At 37.8% G+C, this 21,894-nt stretch overlaps 1 protein-coding gene across 1 annotated transcript in view; it reads left to right on the top strand.

The window, feature by feature from the left end:
• The window catches only part of LOC103060236 (inter-alpha-trypsin inhibitor heavy chain H3-like), a 33,739-nt gene extending 18,325 nt beyond the window's left edge, over positions 1-15,414 (top strand). Inside the window, 7 exon segments of the mRNA XM_088134077.1 lie at positions 815-826; positions 2,123-2,140; positions 5,599-5,760; positions 6,392-6,596; positions 10,638-10,810; positions 12,780-12,891; positions 12,978-15,414. Coding sequence (XP_087990203.1) covers positions 815-826; positions 2,123-2,140; positions 5,599-5,760; positions 6,392-6,596; positions 10,638-10,810; positions 12,780-12,891; positions 12,978-13,107 — 812 coding nt within the window. The 3' untranslated portion in view covers positions 13,108-15,414.
• Positions 15,415-21,894: the final 6,480 nt, after the last annotated feature.

Here is a 21,894-nt window from a genome sequence, read left to right as displayed (position 1 = left end):
GATCATCTTTTGAAGAGTTTGCTCAGCCTTACGATATATCTATTCTTGGTTTATAGCCCAATTTGGGCTATAAGCATCTGGATAACCATAAGAAGACAACAGAGAGCTGGTTTTCTGTATCTCTGCCATCTAGTAGATATTTGGATTTTTGCAGCCCGGACCAGGTTGAGTGGAAAATCTACAAACATACCTACCCATCATGCTGTTCCCTCTTGGAGTAGGGATTATTAGGCAAAGCACAGAAAAGGAGCAAGAAACAGTAAGCAAGGAAATTAAAGCATGATGTAAGAAAAGAGAAGTAAACACAGCTATATCTAGTTATTCTAGTTTACCTCAACACCATTTACTCTAGCTTTCTCTACCCTTATAGATTCTACTATGTCCATATATCACTTCATATTGCCTTTTGTTCTTTGACCTCTGCCTTTCTGAGGAACTCATCTCTGTCTACCATGGCATTCTCAGGCTTCCCTTTCTTCATGACCTGTTCATTCTTCCTTCATATATTTGTTTGGTGATTTGATACTCACTCTTTCTATATAACTAATCCACTCCAGCATATTAACCCGCACCTTAATTTCCCTGCATTGCTCATCAGCTCCACTCCAGATCAAGCTACCTTTACTGAGAACATTAAATCCTTCCCCATAGTCATATTCATTCTCCTCCCTGCCTCCCTGCTCTTCACCATTTCCTTCTCTTATACTCCAAATCTCAAGAATCTACAGGTCTACAGATCTTGACTTCTATCACCCTTCATGACTTTGGGCAATCAAAGATTTCATATACCGTAACACATTTTAGCAATATAGAGGAGATATAGATTGTGTTACCAATCTTAATCATACCGATGCAACATGTAGCACTCCCTGCTAATGATCTGGAAAGTACTGGTCAGCATGCAACCAAAGTCTGGTTTCCCCTCAAGCGTGTTCATGCTATTCCATGCAAGTAAGGATCTCTAATCCATAGGAGTGGCTACTTTGCAAGCTAACAAGGAGGTACATGCAATGTTTGGGATATGCAGAAAGCCTACTTCACAGGAAGGTTCATTTTCAAGAAATGATATAATTGAACAGGTCTGTAGAGGGACAAGTGTTTATTTCACAGCCCTGTAAAGATTGTGCAGTCTTGCTGAACCTTAGGGTTGATCAAAACAGTATTTTATTAATAATGTTCTTTTTTAACACTTTATATTGGAATGGATGTCTCTAAAAATAATCATTCTTTTTTGTTTTGCTGCTTTCTTATTCATTGCTGGAACAGCTGAGGGTAAGTTTGACTTTTATTTTTTTACCTTTAAATGTTTTTTACTTTAATTAAGTAAAATAATTAAGAGGCACTTGGGATCTATTGCTCCCAATGGTGTGGCCTTCATGGCTCATCTTTTGTATGTCCCAGCTGGCCATGTGGATGGGCAAACATTAGGTGTGGATCATGGATGTTCGCAGGAGCTGGCTGCATTCATTAGATGTCAAAAGCAGCATTGGGGCAATGCGCCACAAGCTCCATCCTTTTATGTATGTATGTGACATCACAACACACATACCAAAGGGTATTGCAATACATTGAGACTGCTAGTTGTGTCGATCGTGTGGAGTGGCTAAAAGAATCATATTGAGAAATTGGAAAAGTAATATTATTTCAGATGCTAAGGAATGGTTGTTGGAAATGTGTGGTCTATCTACTTTGGAAACAGTATTTTCTGCTAATCAAAGGATGTAGCAATATGTTTTACTATGGCAGCGATTTTGTGAAATTTTACAATAATATTTTGTACTGATTATATTATAGTAGTGTATTTATTAGTAAACCAGGGACTATTGATAACATGTAAGTATTTTTCCCTTTTTTTCTCTTTTTCAGTTTGTTTGGGGTTGGGTTTTTTCCTAATTTTTTCCCCTTTTCTTTTGGTTTCTATTTTTTTTCTTTAAGTGTAAAGTTTGTTTTGTTAATTGTGTATATTAAAAATGTAAAATTCAAATTCAAAAATAAAAAAAATGCTGTCTCTCTATATAATATATTTAGAATGCACATCAAGAAGTAGTTGAGGGAAGTGATTTGAACACTGGAATTGGAAGATTTTCTGGATTATCAATATCTTGATCCTTCAGGAATCCAGCTGTAGAAATTCCTAATAGTAAAATGACACTTCGGAAAAGTGGGGATATTGGGTTTTCTCCTTATTCACATTAAAGTAATTCTTTGTGTTCTTTCATTTGCAGCTACTCGACAATGTAAGTGGCAATTCTGTATTTCTGAACCAATTCACTTCATTAAAAAGGAACTGGATAGAATTATTTCTTTCTATGACATTTCTTTTATACTGATTGAAAATACTGCTAATTGTAAAAAAAAAAATCAGAACAGGTTAAAATGAAGATCTGTCATCCTTTGCTCCATCTTTTGGAATGGGAATGCAAAGCAGAGGGAAATTAATTTGTAAATTAACAATGAAAGTGTTACAGAAAATGCAGTATTTTCTTGGGATTTTTTTTTTTAAATGTAGGTATTAGACGTTATTGCTAAGCAAAATATATAAAATGCCCCAAAGCTTGTTATATCAGTTCCATGGCTGAGGAGGAGGAAGTTTTTTATTAACAATTTTCTGTCTAGTTAAACAGAGGGTGCAAAAATGTAAAGACCTATTTCTATAAATCTAAAGGCCCAAAGGCAACTATACTGCCTAGATACTCTCACCCCATCTCAGAACTTAATTCAGAAGCTTACAGCTTTAAGACTTTAAGTATCCCTGGACTTGAACAGCTATTTCAATGCCAGCGTAACATATATTGTTTTCCTTAGACATTTTAGTTTGCATAATACTCAGTCTGCCTGTGAAATTGAACATTTTACTGCTTTTTTTTTCAATTGGATTTCAGTGTTATTGTATTCCTATAAAAATGTTCTTTATGTTATACACCACTCTGAAATCTCTAGTGAGAAATGGCCATGTAAAGAAATGTTGTAAATAAATGAATGGATGTAACCACTTCTACTCTCCAAGAGATTAGAGTTTGTCTTTTGACAACAAACATTTTTAAAGCTATTTAGTGTTGTGACCATCTATGGAGTGTCCTTTTGCTCAGGAGCTGGCTTTTATTCAGCCATAAATCCAAGTTTTTATTGTGGTCAGCGTAGATACCTTGGAGGAGGGTTGCTTCCTACTGGGGAAATCTTATAGGAGGCATAACTAAATCTGCATTGACATACTTTAGGAATATTCTTCAAGTGTTTGAAACAAACTGCCGTAATGAAATTACCAAGTTCCTGCTAGGTAATACTTCAGATCTACTAGGGTTACCAGATCTGGACTGTTAGACTCTGGACAACCACAGGATGGGAGCAGATTGTTAACATTTTCTGTAGTTCACTGGTGTCATCAGATTTTTGTAGCCAAGATCTGGTAGACCTAATTTAATCACCTTTCAGTCCTTGTAACCTCGCAGAAAGGAAGTAATTGGAAAAAGAGAAGCATAAAGTGACACACTGAAAAGAAAAATTGGTTTTTTGAGGGAAATGTTGGTATATGGACTTTCCATGTTGTGACTGCCTGCAAATTATTCTCCTGGAGATGATCAATTAATTTTCATTTCCTTGGTAAGTGAGTGATCTTTCATAAATACTTAGGTATATTGGCAGCATAGAATTGAACCAACAGGAATGCCCAGGATGACCCATTATAGATTTTGAGCAGTTAATTAAAGACTCTTGACAGAAATCCCTCAAGTATATCAGTGCAGATTCAGTGTGCTCTTCTTGTATGACTTTTCTTCATCAGGTGATTGGAATCTCTTAATTGATGCATGCAGGGTTATTCCTGATTATTTTATTGTATGCATATTGTTTCCCCCCCCCCTTCCTTTATTTTATTTGATGATAGCAGACATTTTACAGTTACAAAACAGTCATGTGAAAATGTGATATAGAGTTCAACTTCACTGAAACTGTGCTGAGCTCTGTTCAGATCAGGATGAAAACTGGGATGAGAATTGAGTATTCCTAAAGTTGATAAAACATATAAAGTTATCCTAATTTCAGTTGCATAACCCCTTTTCCTTTTTCTTCCTATGCATCATCATCAGCTGCGCCCACTTACCCATCATACAGCTCACCAGGGCCTTCTCACGGGTATACAAGTGGTAAGTTTTGTTTTGATTCCTTTATTGCAAATGGAAAGAAAGAGATGGAAGAGCTTCAAAAGCTTCATATCTAAAGTCTGCTAGTGGGCACTTCATATTGTGATTGTTTTATCATAAAACACTAGTAAAATACATGGCTCCCATCTTGTTTCAAAGTTTAGGACTATGCTAAAGGGGTGGTATACAGACTCCTTTTTCACATGTAATATTTTTTTTCTGCTTTCTAGTTTTCTCTAACTGTGGCTTGCCATGCCATGAGAACTAGCAAATAATAATTTAGTTAGCATGGCCTGCAAATTCTGCCTTGCCAAACCATTTACAGGTAGTCCTTGGTTAATAACAGTAATTGGGATCGGAATTTCTGTCGCTAAGTGATGCGGTTGTAAAGTGCAACATCACGTGACCGCATCACTTAGCAACGGCAATCCCAGCACTCCCCATTGCTGTCATTAAGCAAGGATCATGGGTCATTAAGTGAGTCCCAGGTGGCTCACAAATGGGCTGGCAGGCAGGTAAGGTGCAGTGTGCAGTGTGAGGGTGATGGGACCAAGGATGGTTGCTGCCGGGTGGGGGAGGGTGTGAGTGACTTACCAGAGTGACTTGCAACCTTCCTTTCCAGTTTCCCCATTGACTTTGCTTTTGGGAAGCCAGCAAGGAAGGTTGCAAAAGGCGATCACATGACTATGGTATGCTGCCCCTCATAAGTGTGAGCCAGTTGTGAAGCACTCAAATCACAATCACACAACTGTGGGAATGCTGTGATGGCCAGGACTTTGAGGACTGGTCGTAAGTCTCCTCTTTCAGTGCCATCATAACTTTGAATGGTTGCTGAACGAATGGGCAGTAAGCAAGGACAACCTGTATAGCTATGTCAACATTGCATTCAGAAAGTTAATCAGATGGTTCAGTGATCATAGCAAACACTGGTTAGAAAAATCTAGGATATGGACAAGAGAACTTTTATATAAAAAGGGGTTAGTAGATGAATCTAAAGCATTTTCCTGAACTCTACTGCAAACTACATATGGAAATATTTTCAACACACATTGAGTTACTGAAAGCATCTTCATAGCATGTGAACCAGATTCATGGGAGATATCATTTAGTCAGAAAGTTTCACTCAAATGGCTTTGGAATTAAACCTCAAATGGACAGAGTGAAATCTAAACAAATAATAGTGTTAACCCATAGTGGGGTCGCTTTGACTTTAGGTTAGAGTGTTATGTGAACGTAATTTAATTAAAGCAACGTAGCCATTGTGGACTGTAAATCATGGCTTATAACAGTGAAATGTGTACTTAGCCCACTGGGACTTATTCAACAAATTATAGTTAAAACAAAGCATGGCTGACCACAATATGTGGACCCAAACACTTGAGTTTGGACTCTTTTTCAAATATGTTAATGACATTAAAGATAAAAGGGATGAAATTTATCATAAGGCATAATTTTATAGAAAGCTTTGTATGAGAAGCAAAGATCAAATGGACATTTCTCTTTGCAGTTGATGGTGATCCACATTTCATCATAGACATACCACAAAAGGATGATGCTCTTTGCTTTAACATTTATGAAGATCCAGGGAAAATTTTAAATCTAATCCGGGACCCAAGTACAGGTAAGTTGAAATGATCCTGGCCAGACACAGGTTTCTCATCTCATCTGCTGCCTAAGAATTAGCTCATCTATCTGTGTATTTATTTATTTATTTAATCAATTTATACGGCTACCGAATTTGCAAATTGCAACTTTGGGCAGCTTGCATAGGATTAAAACAAAACAAAACAAAACAAAAAAACCTCAGAAAATGTAATTATTAAAAAACACAGTGCTACTGAGGCAATCACCAATCGTAAGCTCCACTGTTACAAAACAGGCTCAACCAGCACCATGTCCTGATGCCTGAAGGAAAGAGCCATGTTTTCAAAGCTTTCCAAAAGGCCAGCAAGACTGCGGCCATCCAAATCTTGGGGGGGGCGTGTGTGTGTGGAGGAATGCCTTTCCATAGCATTGGCAGGCACAGGACCGAGAGAGCCAGATTCACTATTATAGTGAATTTGCAGTGCATAAAATATACAATTTCATTGCACTAATTGCAATGCATTGCACACATTTCTTTAGCCATTGAAAACTGCTTGATCATGGTGGATTTCCTTTAATTAGATTTATTTATAGAATAAAATCAAATGGCTTTCCATTGAAAGAAACCTAGAAATGGGGCTTCCTCTTCATCCTTTTTATTTTTTAAGGTATTACTGTCAATGGACAGCTGATTGGAAATAAGATGAGCAACAATGATGCCCAGCCACAGAATAGTTATATTGGTAGACTTGGGATTCACAGTGAAGAACTGAATTTAAAACTTGAAGTAACTCCTGAGAAAATCATTCTACACAATGGCACAAAGCAGATGACATTCACATGGCTGGATGAAGTTACCTTACTACATCCCACGTAAGATCCTAAATCACATTTTAAAATAAGGTGGATTTGTGTCAAGAAAGTCAAAGAAGGAAGCTGAACCATCCAAGTGTTTTATTTTATTTTATTATTAATTTCATGTTTATTCTGCTCTTGCAGGTAAGGGCAGTATCATACTCCCATCCCTCTTTTAACCTCACAAGAATGTGAAGTAGGTTATGTTGAAAGATAATGACTAACCTGAACTTCATGGTTAAATAGAGATTGGAGGCCTAAAGTATCTGAATGTATTTTATAACTATAGTTACTCCACGAGACAATCTGGGGGGGGGGGGTGAGTGAGTGAAATGGTGGGACAAACATCAGATAATTTTGCTGCATCTCACTAGTGCAAGAAATGAACGGGATGAAACAGAAGATGGCTAGAAAGGGACGGTAACACCATCCATAAGAATGCATATGAAGTATTCTTCATTTGTAATGTATCAGTATCCCCTTAGAAATAAGCCCCATTGAATTCAATATAAACTACTTCAAAGCGTGTACGGAATCACAGTTACATTTTTCATTCAAAATTATCCCTTGCAACTGATGTGATTTTGCCCCTGTGGTGCTAGTTGTCCTTTGAGACATACAGGATTGTGATCTTACCTTAGAGAACAAACTTGAGTGATCTGAAAAGGGCGTACGTTCTGCACCTTTCTGTCTGAGCCTACACTGATCTGAAACCACCATGCCAGAACTGGCACATCCTTCTCCCCAGCTATTGTGACTCCAGCACCTGGTGTCGGCTGTAAGCTTGGTGCTTTAGGATCAAACACGCATGTTGCCAAGTACCTAAAAGCCTACCATGCACTTAGCATTCCATAGCCAGGCGGAGCCGTGCAAACTGGGGGAGGCTCTCTCCCTGGCTGGATGCTCCAGGATGAAGCTGGCTTCCTGCCAGGATGTGGAGTACCACCGATGGCTCTCATTTACCTTTGCCTGAAATACTGCAGTAACGGCCGTGCTTTAGCAAAGAAAACAAGTAGCAGCTCTCTGTCAAAGTCATTCAGGGTCGCTGACATTCAGCTAGACTGGCTTAGGCCGGAGGGTCAGATTGGTCGTAACCCCCCATGAACTGAATCTAGGGGCTTATGCACCCTGCCAGGTTGCCCAATTGCCAGTATAGGCCAGCAACCATTTTTGGACGATTGAATGGGTAACGTCAGCTGTACTCATCCCCCACCCACTGCAATCTCTGGGCACATTTTTGTTTGCTCCACTTCTGGTGTGGTGTTTTCCAGCTTCTTTTGGCTTCAGCATCGCTGTCCGTTTTCTCTGCAGCATTTTGTTTTCTTCTAGGCCAATTCCTGCACTTTGCTTAGCTGCTTCGCAGAGGCAGGAATACCTCTTCACCACATTTTTCCTGCTTCTCCTGAATAACATCTGTTGCAGGGTCTCTTACAGCAGATCTTCCTTACTAACATAGTAGCTATAATACTTGCCTTACATACAGAATGTTCTGGTTTGAAACCTACTAGTACTTTTTTTCTTTCTCTGGGCCACTTTTCCACTGCTTTTTTAAAAAAAATAAATCCACCAGTGCATCATTTTTCCACTTCTTCCCACTGTTTTCATTATTTTTCTACTCCCTCAAGTGACTGGAAAGATAATGAAACCGTGCGCTGACAGGCGCATTAAAAAACACAGCATAGCAGAAAAATAGGTAGCTCAAGGAAAGAAAAACAGTAAGTTGAGATAAAAACTTGCCATCCCTGTTCAAACCAGGGTTTTGCTGCATACAAGCAACAGTAACATAAACCATTATGTTATGTTAGTCAGAAAGGCCTGCTGTAAATGTTACCGCAGTAGATATTACTCAGGAAAAGCAGAGAAAATGCAGTTTTATTTTAAAACTGGTTGCTGTGCCTACATGTTATGTGTGTTTTAATGCTTTAACTTTATACATTTAATTTAGCTTTGCATATAGAGAGCAATAGAGAGGTAAATAATGACTCTTATCATGGGAGTGGGAGAGTTGAAGTATCAAACAGACAAAACATACAGCATGCAAGAACCTTCTTGTGAAAACTGTTCAGAATTTTTCTTTTCATTTATAACATTTTAAAGATAGAAAAGTTTGGGGTTTTTTTTGAGACTAGATAGCTCTGTAAGTGACATGAAGCTAAAGCAGATTAAACAATCAGACTTTCATTCCCAGTTTAGTTGGCTGGATGGCAGGATAAGCAGTAAATCCCTATGCGACTCTAAAAACCCTGCCATTCAGGAATTAACTATTTCCCTGCCTGCAAAGTAGTGCTTCTGAAGTCAGTGCCTGTCCTCAGCTATTGTTAAGTAGGTAGTTATGACTCAATTCCCATGACCTAATTTAGGATTTCAGATAAAACATAGCTGGTAACCTCTTGTGGTTAACAGAACATTGATCTCTGGATCTACTTCTCCCTCTGGAATTCTGTACAGAATAGAATGATCTCTCAAACCCTGGTCCTCCTCCATCATCAGTGGTTCTCTTTCACCCAGGAAGCCTCTTTGGTGGCCTCTGGTCCACCCCAGGACCAATGTTTCTTCAGCAGCTAAAACTGCTTAAATTCCACTTGGGTTGCCTACTGACTTCTTCTCTGTCTCACCAACAGTATCTCCTTTCAGCTCCAATAGAAGAGCATATCTGTAGCTCAGGGTTGAACTGTGAGGTCTTTAGTGTTCTCTGAGCTTGGTTGTTTGCTTGCAGATGTTTCATTACCAAGCTAGGTAATGTCATCAGTGTGAGTGATTTGCTCACATAGAGATAAACCAGATTTACATACCATTCAAAAAAGACAGTAAAAAACCTAGGAAGGAAACAAAAAGACCAGAATACATCCCCTCCAGCAGCAAACACTCAGATAAGCAGGGATAGCACCAGACAATCAGGCAGAAAACAATATCCTAATCAAGGAACTACCAAGGAGAAAACTACACCATCAACAATACTGGCAGGGCAAACTAATGCATATAAATAGGCAGCAAACCCCACACTCACTTGCACTGATGATGTTACCTAGTCAGGTAATGAAATGTCTGCAAGCAAACATCCAAGCTCAGAGAGCCCCAAGGAGTCCTTTCAGCTCCTTAGCCCATTTCAGTTTCCTCCCCCTTTCCATGAGACAAGCTCTGTGAGTGTCTGTGTGTGTATACCTTATCTGTTTCTTTATTTCTTTCTTTAAACAATTTACATAGCTGCCCATCTCACAATACAGTGCTTTGAAGTGGTGAGCAAAGGATTAAAACTAAAACAGAAACACAATTTAAAAAAAACAACAACCAAACAACCAGAACCAAGATAAACATATGTGCAAGGTCTAAAAACACTCTACTTCTAATCCAAGGACTGGAACCAAACATATCAGCCTCCAGAGCTCACATAACCCCCTGGCCCAAACGTTTGCTCCCAACTATTTTCCCTAAAAGAATTGATCACCTCCAGGCATAGCTTATATGTCTGAGAGGTCATGTGACAGGATGGCAGACAGTATTTACTTGCTCCATTTTGTCAAGCTGATACAGACATGTGCATACACAGAGACATATAAAAGTATAAATGACCAGGAAGACCTGCCCACAGGAAGGAAAGGACTTGGCAATTGCTTTCCAGTATCAGAAAGTTGAGAGACCACAACAGCAGGAGAATTGTTGAGGGAGAGGATTGGCAGCCTGCAGCCTGGACCGCCAAAATGTCTCAATCTGGACAGGTTTTTCTTAAACTGGCTTAGAGTCAAGCCAGCATGAGCCCAGGCCAAAAGCAGCTTACAGGTTCACTGCTGATAGATCCTCTGTCATGTAGAGAGATCACATTAAAATTTGATGTCCTGTGGAATATCTCTAAATTTCACAGGATTTTTTTCCGCCTCCCGCCTCCCGCAGAAGACTTCAGGAAAGCCTTGCAAAGCTTGGAGTTTCTCTGGGGTAGTGTAGGTAAACTGATAGCAGTAGCTCTGCTTGTCTCAGTGATAGAAATGGCTTAGGTTGCCTGCTTACGCTACTTTGAAACCGTTGCATTGACCTGTTTCTATCATGTTTTCTAATCCAAACTAGTTTGACTTTGAAAATTATCCGAAAGAAGAGTTTGGAAGTATCTATGGGAGAAGGAGCAACATTTGTAATAATTTTACATCAAAGTTGGCGGAAAAACCCAAAACATGGAGATTTTCTAGGGTTCTATACATTGGACAGTCACAGACTATCTGAACGTACCCATGGCTTATTAGGTAGGAATTTGTGCAACATTTTTGATGTGCAGAAGATAAAAGGAATTGTTCATTTTATTTAAATCTGAAAGGCTCTGCTAATTGAAGCTTCCTTCCTTCCTTCCCTAAAATACTGTGTTTGCAAAGATGAAAAGTAATAAGCAACTGTTCTACCAACACTATATATAGCACAGATCTTGGATTTCTTAATTTAATACAATTAATTTCCCTTTTTTGGGGCGCGGGGGTAACTCTTTCATAAGTTTTTAAAAATATGTTAATTTCTTTTGTACACTGGGAAAACAGGGCTTAAATCTCTTTCTTGACCAGTTTCACTTATGTAGATATCCAAACAGTTGATCTTATTCCACAGAAAAGCTTCCAAGTTGAAAGATGAATATCTCTGTTATTGCTTCATATTATGACAGCTATCCTTTGAACAATGATATCACACCAGCAGGCAAACAGCATTAAAAAATGAAAGATGCAATGTCCTATTTTTGAAAAAAAGTAAAAGAATTGTGAGGAAAAAAGTAGGAAAAGTAGAGGATGGACATTTGTGTGTCAGAGGGTATTCCTATTGTTTTCAATCTCCTTTACCCCCTCAACCCAGCTTCACATCTCATCTTATTGCAATGTTATACCAGTAATGAAAGCAGCAACAAAGTAGAAGCTGCCAGAACAGAAGGCAAGAAGGCAATGACAAATTAAGTATTTACTACAAGCTTAAGAACTTAATTTTTTTTAAATAAACAGCAAAAGGTTGATTAAAACTTTGATTTTAGAAAGCTGCAAATGGACTAAGGGTCCAGATAAATTTGAAATAAGATTTTGGAATTAATTATAAAGAATCCTTCCTGTGTGAAAGTGTTTTTGTTTTGTATTCTTTTTAAAACATAATAAGATTTTAAACATTGGACACTAGAGGGAATTAAAGATTCCGATTAAAGGAAAAGAACACCTAAACTTGACTAACAGTTACAGAATGGTGCAAAATATTCTAGCACTGGAAATATTGAAGGACACTTTTGAAAAATGGAGTCAAAGTTAATATTAACAATGTGAACAGCGATATCTACCTCTATGGATTGACTGGGTCTAAAAGATGTTATGGAACACGTTTTACTTGACAAAACAGAGACTGAGTTGAAAGTGGATTTACAAATGACATGTTATAAGAATGACATGGAAAAAGATGTTATACTGGACATACAAAAGAAACTGGCTGATGTTTTAATAATTAAAAGAGGAATATAAATAATAAACCAAGAGAGTGATTTGGATAATTTTTCTATATTGGACTTACAAAAAAGATTTGTTAAACCTTTGAAGAACCTTGTGAGAAGGGACAAAGAAGAAATGAAATCAAGGTCTATGACATTATTTGAATGGACTGAAAATAAAGATTGTTAGAACTAAAAGGAAGGAATACAAAGTTGGTTTATGTGATCAAGGTTAAAACAGATATGTGGCTATTTCTTGTAACCCTTAGTGGACTTTTACTGACACCAGGACTGAAATGATGATGCTTGATGGATTCGTTTATACATAAGAGATGGGATATGGGAAGAAGAGATCATTTGTTGTAATTTAAGAGGAGGTGAAAAGTTACTAAAATTGTTTATACTTATTGGGATGAAGCTTGGAAGTCACTTCTTTATATATTTCTTTTCTTTTTCTTTACTATATTCTTACTTTTCTTTTTTTCTTTCTATTCTTTAAATCTTTTCTTTTTTTCTCCTTTTGCACCTTTTACTCTTTCTTTCTATTTTTCTTTCTTTTAGTTTGTATTAGTTTTTACTAATGTAATTATAAACTTTAATAAAAATTACTTGAAAAAGAAACAAATTAAGTATTTAATAATAGGGAGAAGTAGCACCTTGGCTCAGTAGGACCTCTGAGTAGACAGATGTTCTGTTTCTATTTTGTAAATAGCTTGACATGTTTTTCTAGAAAACAGTTTAACTGATGTTGCTGCTTTCATCTTCAGGTCAGTTTTTTCATCCAATTGACTTTACCATACTTGAGGTCCATCCTGGATCTAGTCCTGAGAAACCAGATGCTACCATGATTGTTAAAAATCACCAACTGACAGTCACCAGGTAAACATTAATTCAAGTATTGTGGAAATGGCATTTTACCTGCATGAAGTTTGTCTTTTATTTCACTCTCTGTGGTTTTCCTGCAGGGGATGGCAAAAAGACTACACAGAAGATTCAAGGCACGGCACAAATATTCCATGTTGGTTTATTCACAATAATGGAGAAGGACTGATTGATGGCACATACATTGATTATATAGTCTCTAGTCTGTTTTAGTCAAACGGATTTAACTACGGCTATGGCATTTTGAAATAATAAAATATCATTATTTCATGCCACGTGCCCAATGACTGCAAAATCATAATAAATCATATTTTCTCCTCTTTAGTAAAGTACTGCTATCCTATATACATACATACATATACATATACATATACATATATATATATATATATATATCTCATAAATCACCAAATAATTTGCAAAACTCATGAGCTATCATGGCTTCCATTCCTTTCATTAATTACAGGGCAGATGTCTCTCTTTTTAATATTAACTCTGATAGTTTCTTCTCTAGTTAAATGAAACAAAATATAATGTTAGGAAAAGATTTTTAAAAATATGTTAGGAATCTTAGAAAATTGTGTATAACATCTTAGAAAATTTTGTATAATATTTCCAACTGCTATTAAAATTTGTGCTACAAGATTTTCAAATAAGTGTATGTGTGCTTGTGCATATTCTATACATACTAGCTAATCATCATCTAATAATAATAATAATTTCTTACATTTCAAGGCTCAGTACAAATCAAAAAGATACATAATTATAAAATCCAATCCAATAAAATTAGTTTACAACTTAACAGCCAAACCTAAACAAATATTAACAACAAACCAAACATAACAACTGTACATATTTAAAACAGTGCCTTGCAATACAACCAAGCACATATAAATCCATATATATATCCACAATTAAAATTAAAACAACCAGGATTGTAGGGAGAAATAATGGCAGACAAATCCTGAATGGGGTGAGGGTTCCTAACACAATGACTGGTAATTTAACTGGGGCTCTGGTTTAGAGAAGGAACCAATGACGAGCACTGTAATATGCAGATAGTCCTTGCTTAGCAACCACAATTGGGACTGGCGAGTCTGTTGCTAAGCAAAACATCATGTGACCACAACAGGCTTACGATCTACTTCTGTGATGTCATTAAGCGAATCACTGCAGGTTGTTAAGCGAGATATCACATGACCGTGACTTGTGATATTATTGCTAGCTTCTCTATTGACTCTGCTTGTTGGAAGCCAGTTGTAAAGCATGTGGATGGCAATCACATGACCATGGAATACTACGACTGTCGTAAAAATAAGGACTGGTCATAAAGTGACTTTTTCAGTGCCGTCATAGCTTTGAATGGTTGCTAAACAAGGGAGTTGGTAAGCAAGGTCTACCTGCAATGACATAAGACTTGCCAAAAGGCACTGTTCTGAATCAAGATTATGGGATGGAGAGAGGAATTGGGAGCACCTGCCAGGAGACTATTGCAGTCATACAGGCATGAAACAACCAAGGCATGCACCAATAAAGCAGTAGCCTCCTCCATTACATCCTACAAATACTCATCAAATGCCAATAGGCATGATGGAACACCCAATCAGGTGTACCTAACAGAAGAGCCAGTCCGAAGGTTCTCAGGATGTGCCTGTTGATGGTGCATATCCTTTCAAACTGCAAGTGCCATGTGAGTAATCAAATGTTGGAAAGCTTTTTCGTATAAAAAGTATCAGGCATACAAACCTAATATTTGATGAACTGGTCATCTATATCACTCTGCTAAAGAGATAGGAAGATTTTACCATGCATAGAATACAAGGAAATTCTAAAATGTTCTCACCATTTTGTCAGAGGATAAATTTCTTTGAAGCACTTTTCAGTAGGAATTATGACACTTGTGTGACTTGTATAGCTTTCAACATCATGTTTATGTACCTGTAATGAATATGAGATTGTAGGAGAAGATCCCATGATCAATCAATAAACCAATGAATACAACTGAAACTAGGTTTGCACACTGTGGGAAACCTCCTGCAAGCTTTCGTGTGCCACAGGCATCATCAGTTGGGACCATAAATGTTGACTTCTAGCACCCACCATGGCTTTGGTCAATTGGGGCTTTTGCACAACACTTTTTAGTATCATATAGAAGGTGTGGACTAAGTTACCAGCCTTAGTTAATACCTGTGCCATATGTAGCATTCCATACCAACAGTAAAGACAGCACCAGTCAGTTTTGGCACATTTGGGCCAAAGTACACCCAAAGCTTACTTTTACTCCAACATATGCATGCTATTCTATCAAGTTAGGATCTCAATTTAGAGACTATTTCGTAAGCCAATAAACTGTTCCCATCAGCCGGGGGTCCATGCAGTGTACTGTCACAACATAATCACTTTCCCATATCATGTTTAAGATCTGCATATTACTCCCTCTTTGAGCCATATGCATATGTATATGCACAGCAACTTACACATCCAGGAGGAAAAATGCTTTTCACCACTGACAGTTGAAATACTGCTAAGGCGCACTTTATATGGTCATTCTGTCACACACAAGTGCAAAATGCAGGAATCTGCAGTTTCTGAAATGAGGACACTTGGAGGTCTGCAAAATATTGCTCCAACTTATTGGGACTCCAGGGCCCTCTCTTATTAAAAGAAGAACCTTAATCATAGAAATAGTACCCATTATTTTAATCTGAAGGCTGCATATGCTTAATTACTGTAGACAGAAAAAAAAGGGGGGCGGATGATAACATCTTTTAAAATCACAATTTCTGTTACAGAAAATTTGGAAAATTTGGAAAAAAATTTAAATTAGTGTTTCTTCAACTAAGGCCTAAACTGAAGTGCTATCCATCCACCCTTTTGCCTTTTAGCTTCTCTCATTTGTCTTTGACTGAGCATCACACACAGTGATCTTATCCTGATTCATTTCACAGGGCAGCCATTATGTGACTCTTTCAAAAATCCCCAAAGTTTGGAGACTCTGATTTTAATATTAGACATTAATGCTAAACTCTATAGGTAATAAAAAGAAAAGAAACACTATTCTCTGCCTTGTATCCATGCCCTCCCAAATGGTTTGACCCAAGAGGATTCAATATAAGTAGCTACTATGCTCCCCATTCCAGAAAACTGTGTTTTCTTAGTGGGCCAGGACTCACTGAGTTCCTAGGGACACATAAATGCATATATGTACATAGGACTGTTACTTTAATGTTGATTCTGCTATTGGATATATTGATAGTCTACAGTATGTCTGGAGTGGTACTACCACTAAAAGATCAAGTCCCTCTTTTAAAAAATGTCCATCTCATTACTGATATTATTATAACTGTGTGCTGTGTTGCAGTTCAAGATATGTGGAGCTCTCCTCCCTCCACCTAACATGTAACTATTTTTCATTAACTTGTGTGTAGCAAGGAAAGTACTTAAAAAGTTATTCACTAAATGCTGCTACTTTTGTTCATTTGGGGAGAAATAGTAATACGTACTGAGAGCCATTGGAATAGTAGTTAAGGTACCAGGCTAGAAACTGGAAGATCATGAGTTCTAGTACTGCCTTAGGCATGAAGTCAATTGGATGACCCTGGGCCAGTCACTCTCTCTCAGCCCTAGGAAGCAGGCAATGGAAAACCACTTCTGAAAAACCTTGCCAAGAAAACTGCAGGGACTAGTCCAGGCAGTTGCCAGGAGTTGACGCTGACCTGAAGGCACAAAAACCAAACCAAACAAACAAACTGGAACAAAAAATTAAATACAGCAGTGTCAAAATGACCGTATGATTTCACTTACATATAGCACATAAATATAGACCTATCACACTATCCTTTTCCTGGATCAGCAGCATTATGCAGAATGCAGATAACTCATTTGTAACCTTTCTGTTTTTTCCAAATAGATTTTGCAGAATATTATTTCTGCAAGCAATATTTTTGTTCATTTGTGCAGCATTTGTAGATAGCTAACATGTAACATATCTAAAACCAATATTTGACTTTCTCCAGTGTTGCCCTTAAGAAAACCTTAGCCTGTCACAATATTTTTATATATTCAGGCTTTTGGTTTTTATTTATTTAATCTTTCCTTGATCTTCTTCCCAGAATTCAGCTAAATAACATATCAGGACTCTGACCTTAATCAAGATAGGGGAAAACAAATCCAAAATCTACAGTTGGGCAATAACTTTATTAGGGTTAACTAAAATGTGACAACAATGGACAAGCTTTTGAATTCTTCAGAACTCTTCTTCAGGAAGATGTAGAAATTTGAAGTGCAGATAACATCTGCCTGAAGAAGAGGTCTGAAGAATTCAAAAGCTTGCCCTCTTTGGAGGAAGCAGGCTGGGTGATCAGTTTCTCCTCCATCCTTCCAGCTGAGCTCCAGCAAGCACTTGTTCACCTGGGGAAGAAGCATTTTCCCTCTGAGAATAAAAGTTGCCCTTCCTGGCAGAGCCCGCTTACCCTTCACTGAGAAGGTGCTGAACCACACCTGCTAGCTCTCTATTCTGACTAGCCAGTGAGTGGGACACAGGCCTGGTGAACAAAAATAGAGGCTGGAGACCATCAGCTGAAGGAAAGTCTTATTTCTTAGAAAGCAGCAACACAGAAGAGCAAGGAAAGAAGGGTATTTCGGGAGGGGACAATGGATGAATGAAACTGACTATCATCTGCCAATGATCTGGTTTTAATAATAGTGGATCCTAATGAAAATTAGGTTGGTGTTTTAATGGATAAGTTAATGGAATATGGAAAAGTATCTGGTTTTAAGATAAAGGGAAAAAAAACCCCAAGATATTAACTAAAAATAATGACAGAGGATGAACAAAAACAGCATAATTGACTGGTTTCTTATTGGAACCTAAGATGATTAAATACCTGGGAATAAATATATCCAAAAATAATGCCTGTTAGTTTAAAAATAACTATGAAAAGGTTTGGAGGGATGTAAAAAAGATTTAGAGAGATGGGGAAAACAATATTTCATTATTGGGGAGGATAACAGCAATTAAAATGAATGTATGTTTCTTGTTCCAGATAATTCCTATATTGAAAAATGATGCCCTTAGTACAATGCCAAAAAGATCTCAGTAAATTCATAAGACAAGGCAAAAAAACCACGAGGTAAAATGAAAGTTTACAGGATGCTAAAGAAAGAGGTGGTTTGTGGGTCTTGCTGAGGAACAGAAGATTGTTAAATTGGTTAAATTAAAGGTTGCACAACCTCAGATATGGTCTACATAGGTATCTTTGGTATGAAAAGGTTAAAGCAAACGTTGAATTTAAAAATCACTATGTCAGAGATGTCCTATTAAAACTTTGGAATAAATATAAGAAGAGGTTGTCCTCAAGATTGTCATTATACACCTCACCTCAAGAAGCTTTCGACAGGAGAGAGACAGCAGGCCAAGAAAATGGTTAGATTATGAAGATTTGTTGATGTTTGTAGATGACCAACCTATACTTAGGACTGGTATAGCTAAGTACAGAAGGTATAAATTTGACTTGGTTTGCCTATGCACAAATAAAGGCACAATTTGGAAAGGATGTGAAACAAGGAGGTATAGGAAAGAGTAAGAATGAATTTGAAATAAAATTATGCAGAGATGACAAACATGTAATTGCAATAATTTATAAATTGCTGTTAAAAATATGATAGAGAAGTTGAACAAGTTAAAGAATGTAATATTAGATGGATGTTAAATTTTGGGCACAGTATTGGCATGGACATTTGGGAAAAAATGTGGACTAAAATATTTCATTTACTCTGTGCAATAATTTAAGAGAAAACTTTTATAAAACAATGTATAGATGGGATTTGACACTTGCAAAACTATCAAAAATGTATGTTTCAAGTAAATGTTGGAAATGTGGAAAGGAAGATGGAACCTATTATTATATGTGGTGGACTTGTGAAGTAGCCAAAAATTTTTGGTTGGTGATCCACAGGACTTTGGTGAAAATAATAGGAATCCCTTTTCAGATGAAACCAGAACTGTACTTAGGGTTTATGGAAGAAAAACTGTGTAAAAAGCATGGTGTCTTATTGTTGTATATGATCACAGAGGTAAGATTATTATATGCACCAAAATGGAAAAATAAAGAAGCTCCAAATGTTGAAGATTGGATATTTAAAGTTATGGACTTGGCGGAGATGGCAAAACTGACATGTCTAATGAGAGAGAAATCTACAAAGGCTTTTTATTAAAGACTGGAGTCCATTTATGGATTATATTACAAAAGTGGAGAAAAATAGCTTGATGATAAAGGGTTTTATAGGTTTTTACAGGAGGAGATAATGGAAAATTTAAATAGTGATTACAACGGCATAAAAGAATAAGAAATGGTTAATGGATCTGTGAGGAAAGTGAAGGGAGAAAGTGGATTATATATTTTTCCATAGAAGAGAATATCTGTAGCTCAGAGTTGAACTGTGGAATCCTTGGGGCTCTCTGAGCTTGGTTGTTTTCTTGCAGACATTTCATTACCCGACTAGGTAACATCATCAGTGCTAGTGAGTGTGTGGGGTTTGCTCTCTGTTTATATACAGTAGCTTGCCCTGTCAGTGTTGGTGAGGGTGTGGTTTTCTCCTTGGTAGTTCCTTGATTAGGATGTGGTTTTCTGTTATACATACATACATACATACATACATACATAACATACATACATACATAAGTTAGATGTTTAGTTTTGTGTTTGGAGGTTTATGTTTTTGTATATGTTGATGTATTGTGTTTTTTTAATGTCTACTTTATGTGTAGAATTTTAATGAAGTTTATGTACAAAAAAGAAAGAAGGGTGTTTTGGGAGTGAACCATGAATAAATGAAACTGACGAAGGGCAGCAAAGATCCAGCTTAGAGGGATTTACTAAAACAATCCTAATGAGAAAATTGCACAAAGTAATTGATAGGTACCTAATCCCATCAGTGTTTCTCTACTTGCTAACAGGAAACAATGTATTGCCAATATCCCTGCTGCCTCTAAAAAGCACAGTCTTTTTAAATAATAAATGGCTCTCCTTACACAATCAAACTTTTCCAGTTTTCTCTATATGGTCCCACAATCCTAACAGCAAATCAGAACCCAAGAATTTCTTGCCCCACAATGCAAAATCCTTATAAAAGATCTTCCTTTCTGTTGTTCCCTGTTTCTTTTCCTTGGTACGCTGGTGTAAGGTTTACCCCGTTCGTCTAGAGAAACTCTCATGACACGTGTGTTCAACAAAGAAGTTGAATCTGACACTGGAACCCAACAATTGTTTTAATAAAGTATGACCTTCCTCCTCAGAGCTGCAATACACCTTTTGAAACCATGATGTATGTGTGTGTGTGTGTGTTTGTGGTTGCACTCCTTGTTCACTCTCCTATATTGTTTGGTTTCTTCCCTTTTACCCATTGCATTTGTTGGCCCAGCATCAACGCTTGGCTCTGCTTTAGCTCTGAAGTCCACAGTCAAGTCACTTCAGATGGTAAACAAGTCCACAGCAATCAGTACATATAGAAACAATAGTAGCCACCCACAGAAAAGGATACAGCATGCAATATCTGTATCTGTATCTGTATCTATATCTATATATCTATATATTTATCTATATACGCTAAAGTAAGCTTATTAAGGGAAACTGTCTAATAGGCCTCTGCTGACTAACAACTCTCCTTCAAGGCCAACACTCTTATGCTCCACCCCTTCTCCTTTCAAGCTTTAAATCCTTGTCATTGCTTGTGTTAGAGGGCTGTTTTCAAGGGAAGAGAATTATTATGGCTTGGATTGGTCATTTTCAGGCTCTTCCAGGGGCCTTGGTAGCCCTTTGGTATCCCCAGGGGGACGTGGCAGAAGGGGAAGAGAAGGCAGAACTGTGTGGGGTGGTAGGACCTATAATTATGGGTCTACTTACTGAACCAATCTGATGAGTGAAGTCAACAGTGATAGGTTTTTATGCTACTGCTATTGAACACCGGGCTAGGCTCCAATAAAAATAATTCATTTCCTTGTAAGTTGTTCTGTGGTAGGATGCAGCTGGGGGTTCTGTATGGTGTATCTGGGGCTGACCTGTTATTCTGTACAGGATTTTTGTAAACAATGGCCACCCAGGGGATGTTGCTGTAGGCATAAGGCTTCCATCGTCCTTTCTGGTCTCTGCTGTCTGGTGCTTTGGAGGCCATGTACCTTGAACTGCTTCCCAACAGAATCCCTGAATGAGCCGGTGTTGGGTGATGTTGAATATCCCAGCTGGTGCACCTGGACAGAAACAGCCTGCTCTACCAGGGTCTTGGGAGACCAATTTTCACACTGATGCTACTCGGCAAGAGTCGCTCATGGTTTCATAGCTTCTATAAGCTTTATTCAGATTGGTATGGAACCTACCCATGAGACAGTTCATACCCTTGGTGTGTTTTTTGTTAGGGGGAGAAGTGAACATATGTAGGAATCTCAGAACTGGTAACCTTTTGTTTGTTTGTTTATTTGTTTATTTAAAAGATTTGTATGGCTGCCCATCTTAAACAACTCCGGGCAGCTCACAACAGCAGTAAAACCCCAAAAATAAAAGCATAAACCATAAAACCATAAAACCAAAGCAAAAAGTGCCTGAATTATCCCCTTGGGATGTCTCACAACCAATTCCAGATATCCTCATTCTATCCCAGCTTCTGGATAAAAAGCCAGGTCTTGATGGCCTTCTGAAAGGCTAAAAGGTTGGGGGCCTGCCAAATCATCGGGGGGGGGAAGGTGTTCCATAAGGTAGGGCCAGCCATGGAAAAGGTGTACTTCCAAGGCCCACTAGGTGGCAGGATTTCAGGAAAGGGGCCTGCAGTGTGCCTACCCTATCCAATTTGGTAAGACCGGCAGATACTCTCAGGTAGAGGCGGTCCTGCAAATAACCTGGTCCCATGCCATGTGGGGCTTTAACCTTGGAATGGACAGATCACTATGAAAGACGAAGTAGGGTTGGGGCAGCAAATTCCCTTTGGGGGCAGATTAGAGTGGTTCTC

The sequence above is a fragment of the Python bivittatus genome, unplaced genomic scaffold (genome assembly GCF_059951505.1).
Source record: "Python bivittatus isolate LINGU-HERP-01145 unplaced genomic scaffold, Pbiv_v1 ctg000080_np1212, whole genome shotgun sequence".
Lineage (NCBI taxonomy): Eukaryota > Metazoa > Chordata > Lepidosauria > Squamata > Pythonidae > Python > Python bivittatus.
This window is presented reverse-complemented; position numbering and strand designations above follow the sequence as displayed.